At 33.6% G+C, this 7,539-nt stretch overlaps 1 protein-coding gene across 2 annotated transcripts; it reads left to right on the plus strand.

The window, feature by feature from the left end:
* The first annotated feature begins 1,491 nt into the window (after positions 1 to 1,491).
* LOC140841109 (uncharacterized) lies at positions 1,492 to 6,231 on the plus strand. 2 transcript variants are annotated; one of them, XM_073208311.1, is made up of 5 exons: positions 1,492 to 1,716; positions 1,828 to 1,914; positions 3,766 to 4,210; positions 4,293 to 4,408; positions 5,668 to 6,231. In XM_073208311.1, the coding sequence occupies exons 1-5, from the start codon at positions 1,599 to 1,601 to the stop codon at positions 6,096 to 6,098; spliced, it is 1,197 nt and encodes a 398-aa protein (XP_073064412.1). In that variant the 5' UTR covers positions 1,492 to 1,598; the 3' UTR covers positions 6,099 to 6,231. The 2 variants fall into 2 exon arrangements, with proteins under 2 accessions (XP_073064412.1, XP_073064411.1); XM_073208310.1 differs by having other exon boundaries at positions 1,493 to 1,914.
* Positions 6,232 to 7,539: the final 1,308 nt, after the last annotated feature.

Below are 7,539 nucleotides of genomic sequence, written 5' to 3' on the forward strand. Positions count from 1 at the left end.
ATTATCTAAATTTAATTACTATAAATTAATATATTTAAATTATTTGCATTAGTATAAATAATGTAATTGTTTAAATTTACCGTAACTTAACGATGAAATGTTTAAAAATGTTAAAAAAATTGTAAATTCTTTTCTAGCTATAAATAATTGTTTTCATATTTTAAGAGCAATATGAAAATCTTAATTTGTTTAATTTCAACAATGTTAAAAAAAGTTACCGCAACTTCTAAATCCCAAAACAATTAAGATTCCCAAACAATAATACATTCTTTGATTCAATAGTATGAAATATTGTTTGAGAAATAACGTTATTTTATTATTGTTTAGGAAAGAATATTTCTTAAATTTTTTTTAAATTTTGGGAATTAACGACGGTTTTTGGTTAAACCGTCGCAAATAAAAGTTACCGCAACTTCTAAATCCCAAAACAATAATAAATTTTTTGATTCAATAGTATGAAATATTGTTTGGGAAATAAAGTTATTTTATTATTGTTTAGGAAAGAACATTTCTTAATTTTTTTTTAAAATTTTGGGAATTAACGACGGTTTTATGTTAAACGGTCGCATATAGCGACGGTTTGATAAACTGTCTCAGATAGCGACAGTTTAGGTTAAACCGTCGTCGATTGCCCTTTTTTTTTAAAAAAAAAATTAAAATCGGATTCTGTCAGTCTGTCCCGGATTCTGACCGGGACAGTGAATCCGGAATTTCAAACTCCGGATTGTTATATTTTCATAATGTTTTAGAATTTGTTATATTTTAATAAACAAATTTTAAAAATATATTATTTTTAAAAAAAACCCCTCATATGAGATCCACACTAAAAAGTAATACTTTTAAGGTGTGTTTGATTGGGTGGATTAAATAAGGATAGATTAATAGTCAAATATTTTTCGTTAAAATTTTAAGTTGTTTTAATAATCATTTTGACCCGATTTAATATCCAATTTTATGGATAACTATTTGATTAATAAAATTGGATCTTAAACTGGATCAAAATGATTATTAAAACATCTTAAAATTTTAACGATAAAAATTTGACTATTAATCTATCTTTGTTTAATCCACTCAACCAAACACACCCTTAGTATAAAAAGTAATATTTTTTATGGATGAATCAAATAAAAGATCTGTCTCACAAAATATGACATATGAGACTGTCTCACATAAATTTTTGTCTTAATATTATTTTCTCTAACTTTTAGTTGTCTACTCATATTTATTAAATACATTAATTATTTTCAGTATGTTTTTATATCATATTAAAATCACTAATTAATTAAGATAAAACGAAAAATTTCTTCGAAAACTTACATTTTCTATAAATTTCTTAAATGATTTTAAAAAATACAAATAAAATTATATATATACACACAAAAATCTAATGAAATATTCTTACGTGTCAATTTCGTAAGTTAAACGAATATTTTATTTGGATAAAAAAGAAATAATATATTTTATTTTAAACAAATTAGTTGTCCGTTGGAAGCTATATGAGATTAAACCGAATTTATGGTCCAAATCGTGCTGTGCTGTGTGTAGCCCAGTGAAGCGTTCGTCTCGGTAATGCTGTGGGTGTCCGTCCATATTTCAAAATGCTAGACAGAGTACTTTCTACAAGGCGAACGCCGCATGCCGGCGAAGACGGTGGCGGCGAGGAAACCGGGGACGATTCCAAGACGCGGAAGCACATGTCAGTCAGTACGCGGATCGGTAGTTACCTGGCCCGAACTGGATACATCTGGCCCATTTTCATAATCGGGCTTAGTGTCTTGATTATCTCGTCTTTCATTTACCATACGCGTGATTTGGTCTGCATCTCAGTCTCCTCATCCGATCACACCTCGCGGTTGAGATTCTTCGGGTTCGATGGGCTCGAATCGGATTTCGGATCTCTTGGCGTTCCCTGGTGTAAGTAAACCGCAGCTTTTGCAATTTTCCTTTATTTGTTTTGAAATGTTAGGGTTTTAGAATTTTTATTTCCAAATGCGAACAACAAAATTATTCTTACTCGTTTGTGTTTGTAATTATCGATTACATTGCATGTGGATTCAGATTTCCATGCTTGATTATATGCTCTGTTTTGTTTTTTGAGGATGGGTGATGATTGAGAGATCTGAAGCTTAAGTTAGCTAAAAAAGTTGAGTTTGTATAGAAAGCAGCTGAATAATCCTCATATTGTACTCAAGGTTCGCAATCGCGGTCGCGGATACCGTCGTGGAGGTCACAGTTCCAGTTCTGATGACATTTCGCGGAACAGTCTCGGCTCGGATATTTTTTAAAAATTAATATAAATTGAAAATTTTGGAAAAAAATTTAAAAATATGTCAATCAAAATAAATATCATTTAAATAGATTATTTGATTAAAACAATATAGTAAATATATTTTTTAAATTTTATTCACGTCTTATTGAATCACAAAACATATCTTTGTTATATATTGAAATTTTCACAACCCTCTCAAAATTAAAATATACTATTAAGAAAGTTTTAGGTTATAATCAATTAAACTTTTGAAAAAATTTCAATTGGACGTACATATATTAACCCAAATTGGAATCAAATTTCTTCAAAGCTTACTCTAGAGTTACATATTATTTAACATCAACTAAAGTACATCAACTAAAATCAATATTTTACAATCAATTTAATTATTTTATTATTACACATCGAGATGAAAATTTCCCAATATAAACAGTTAAATCTCAGTGTAGCTCTTCTTTCTTTGATTGATGGAGCGAGAAGTAGACTCGAGATTCACAGTTAAATATTCTTTACAGCAAGCCTTGTAATTGTTTGTTTGTGTATTCAAGTATTCCAGAATACTTTGCTCCTATATCTTTTTTTTTCTTTTACCGTTCCGTTCTATGTCGTTTCGTCGATAACACGATATTTTCTATCTACGTAACGACGCCCCAAAGCATCAACATTCACACCCCGGAACTTCATCAAGGTGGGCCTCGTTCCCGTTCCGGAACGGCCGTTCCGATACCGTTTCAGCAAACTAGGTCACTAACACTACAAAATTCTGATAAACTTTCCAAGAAACGACTTTGTTCATCAAATACAGTTGATTATTAGAAGACCTGGAGTAAAAACACAAAGACAACCTTCTGATCGGTGGATTCAGGCGAGCCTTGCTGAACATGATACATCTAGTTAGCACTTTCACGTTCCGACCGTTACCGTTCCGTTCCACCGTTAAAGCGCCGCTATAACGTCAAAGAACAGCGCTACAAAGCAATCACCGATTTGTCATAGAACTTTGGAACGTCAGTGACCGTTACCGTTCCGGAACGGGCGATCCGGCCGCGCCGTGACCGTTTCGGCGAACCATGATTGTACTCTCAACTAAGTTTCCCGGTTTGCCTCTTCTAGAAAGAGTTTGTTTTTTGAGAAGTTGATTTATTAAAGTGGAAGTCATTCCAAAATGAAATTGCTGCGATGAACAATTATGCTATATTCGGTCGGTGTTTGAGTAACATCATCAGTGACTTCTGTGATTTTTTATAACACGCCGGACACTCAATCCTGTATCAACTTTACCTTTAGTGAATCGATATGCTGAGATTTCCTATGCAATTACTGATGGGAACATTAATTCTTCACCAAATATTCGAGAATCATTTAGATTCGTATTTCCATGCAGTGCAATAAGAAGTCATTGTGTTTTGTTAGTTAGTTTTTAAATTTGTCATTTGGTAGAAAAAAAGGTCGTCTGAGTTTATACCTGTTACCTATTTAACTATCCTTGTCTAAAGGCAGATCGAAACATGGAAAAACTGTTGAATGGACGTCCAAGGATTTACTCAAAGCTCTTGAGGAGTTTGTGCCAATATACGAGACCCGACCTATAAAGAATAACATGTATGGGATGGGATTTGACCATAGTTTTGGACTTTGGTTTATCACACAATGGCTTAAGCCTGACTTGATGATTGAAAGTGGAGCTTTTAAGGGGCATTCTACGTGGGTTTTAAGGCAAGCGATGCCGGATACACCTATTGTGTCACTTTCACCTCGTCATCCAGAAAAGTATCTTAAGAAAGGACCTGCTTATGTTGATGGAAATTGCACATATTTTGCTGGAAAGGACTTTGTTGATTTTGGGAGCATGGATTGGGCAAGAGTGATAAAGAAACACGGAATAAAAGACCTCAGCCGGGTTTTGATCTTCTTTGATGACCATCAAAATGAACTAAAAAGGTAAATCTTCATAAAATTTACAGGTTCCTCTCCATGGAACTCTAAGTATCCTTTTTGTTATGGTTTTATTCTTTGATGGTAGATTAAAGGTAGCACTTAAAGCTGGCTTCAAGCATCTAGTTTTTGAGGACAACTATGATACTGGAACTGGGGACCATTATTCCTTCAGGCAGATATGTGATCAATTTTACATAAGCGGTATGTTGTTTTCTATTTCATAGCCTGTTGATGTTGGTCACTCTGAATCCTTGCCTGCGATGCAAGATCTGTCTGTTGATTTCGAATTGCCTTGTATTCTATATTGCTATTATGTCAGACTTATCTGCTCAGTGTTCTTTTAACAACATTTATATGGGTAAGTGATACTTTCTCGTAAGGCTAGAAACAAGTCATAAACCTGATTGCGTGTATTGAGTCGTGGTGCATTGTAGAGCAAAAAATCGTGGATAGATTGGCCTTTTATGCAAAATCACTAAGTGATTACCAAATCTAAGAGTGTACACCGTTCGAGTTGGACAGTTTCATTTTCTTTAAAGTCAAAACTGTCAGTTTCAGTTTAAGAGTTTTTCCAAACCATGGTTGAACCAAAGCACGTGGATTAATTTCGGTTGAGAACGTAAAATTTTTATTTTCTTCGAGAAATAAGATGATATTATGAAGCGGATAATAATAGGACTATTGTCTATAATGATATAAACTAGTTCAAATAAATTTAGAATGTCTGTATAAATTCCATATTTGCACACACATAAAAAACAACATAGTTTTGAGACAAAACAGCATAAGTTAAGGAAAAATATCGTGGTTTAGTTTGTTGTTTTCAGTTTTTTTTTTTAAAATTTTAGTTTGGGTTCGGATCAGTTTGCTTTAAACCGCCTATGATGTATATGGTTTGGTTTCAGTCTCCAGGATTGTAATTTTCAAACTGCTAACCAAACTAAACTTTCCCGTTTCAGATTGATTTCGAGGTTTTCAGTTTATTATGTATGCTGTCCAAATCATTCAATAATTTGACAGTAAAAGGGTTCATAATGGACAGTTTTACTGGCTAACAACTTTTTCTAATCAATTCAACCAAGCAAAGAGTAGCGAAAAATGGCAGAGCTTCAAAAGGGAAATAATTTTGTGGCAGGGTTTAGGGTTAATTCAAAGAGTAGCCAAAAAATGGCAGAACTTGTAATGTTAAAGCTTGATTCTCTTTGAAATAATCATTAACCCCTGCCACAAAATTATTTTCCTTTTGAAGTTACAATATTCGTTTCCTCTTAGGCTGTGGATATCTTGATCAGTTGAATATGGTAGTTGTATGAGTACATGAAAGAGTGAAGCTTGCATTTCTTTCTCCATTTTCCTTGAACACTCAAACCATTCATTTCGTTGATCACACATTCTCAATCAGTTTATTTGCCACCTTTTCTGTTTATCACAGTCACTGTATAATCTGTCTGTCTATCCAGGTGGCGGACATAGCTGTTTCAAAGATAGCGATGAAGCCAGGATAAGATTTAGAAGGAAAAAATTCTGGGACAAAGCAGTTGATATAGACGAGCTCTGTGGACCTGGAGAAGCCTGGTGGGGCGTAAGAGGGCATATGCGGGATGATTTTAACCATAGCAACAAGCCAATTACTTATGCTGAACATTTTGAGAACAGCAGATTTGTTGAGTCAGTGCTCGATGTTTACTGGGAGTTTCCTCCCGTTGCTGGTCCTTCACTAACCCATCAAACAAGGTATGATCCAGCTCGTGCATCTACTCCAATCATAGAAGATGGTAGATATGGGTTATTTAAGAGGCTTGGCTTGTCTCAATTTGATAATTCTGTGTTCAATGGATACACTCAAATGGTGTATCTTCAGGTATCTGAACCAGAAACATGGTATCGTTGAATTTGGGGGATCGGATTGGTTCAAGTGCTTGTAATTTTGTTTTAGTTGACGATATCAGGTACCGTTGTCATAGATGTTTGTGGTTCTTTAGATGTCCTTCAGTTCGTGGTAATGCCGCAAATATTTATGGTTAGTTGTTGAGTATCCACAGGGGTAATGCTACAGTTTCCAGATTTCAGTAGCTTCTCTGTGTTCTGTTTCATTGGTTTGGCGTGCAATCAATATAGGGGATGCCCATATTCTTTAAATAAAGGCTACACAAAATTGAGAATCAAATTCAAGTCAAAGGAAATGATGCGTGATGAAATTATTGAATCGGATTAAATTTAACCACAGCCTATTCGTAGATACCCCATGAGTATCACTAGTTATATTATTATGGCCTCTTCCGATAATAAATGTGGTTTTCAAGAAATACTAGTCTTTTTTGTTTACATTCTTCTAAAGTTTTGTCTCCGGTGGTATTGAAAGTGATGATGGGAATTCGGACTTGAGCTTGATTTGATTGAGCTCGAGTTGAGTTCCATTTTCAATTTTTTTATTCGAGTAGCTTTGCGAATTACTAAAGTGTGTGTCTATATATATATATATATATATATATATATATATATATATATATATATATATATATATATATATATATATATTATTTTTTTTAAAAAAAAAATTAAGAGTATTTTGTTAGTAAACTATAATATTATGCTTCAAAGGTTATGAAGCTTGAGAAACCCGATATTTTCACGAGTTGAACTTGAGTTTGAAAAATAAATACAATAGAGTTCGAGCTCGAATAGTATGATATATGATACATGAGACCGACTTGACTAGTTTACACCCCCAGATGGGACGTGGTGGTCGGCAACTAAATTCATTGAAAAGTGACTAATTTTTGCCGGTGACATATCTTATATTTTCCGATTGATTATCTTTCACCTTTTCGCATCTACTTCATATTCAACTTCTCGCTTCCTACTTAATTTTTATTGCAAATTTTATGTTTTTCTGGGATATATTTAGTGTCGATTTTGAGTAAATTAATAGGTGGAAAAGAAATGGGATCCAAATCCAAATCCAGATCATGGGAGAGAAGAAAGTTTATTTGACCGATGTGAGTAACATGCCCATTATTAGAAAATAGAAATTCTCTTCGTGACCAAACATGTGTTACATGTCCCATTTTCTTCTTGTTTTTAACTGGAGCACTTTTTTATTTTAAATAAACTTATAATTAGGGACGACAATGTCTTCCGAATCCGTTGGAGGATCCGATACCCGACACAAATAGAAGAGGGTATGGAGGGATTTTTAGACCCGATTAAATAATTGGGTAATCGGGTATGTGGATTTTCGGGTTCGAGTATGGAGGCGGGTTTGATATAATCCGACCCACACCCGACCCGAATACCAGTTTAAATTAATATATATATATATATATATATAT

This window comes from Primulina eburnea, chromosome 9 (assembly GCF_022965805.1).
Source record: "Primulina eburnea isolate SZY01 chromosome 9, ASM2296580v1, whole genome shotgun sequence".
In the NCBI taxonomy this organism is placed as follows: domain Eukaryota; kingdom Viridiplantae; phylum Streptophyta; class Magnoliopsida; order Lamiales; family Gesneriaceae; genus Primulina; species Primulina eburnea.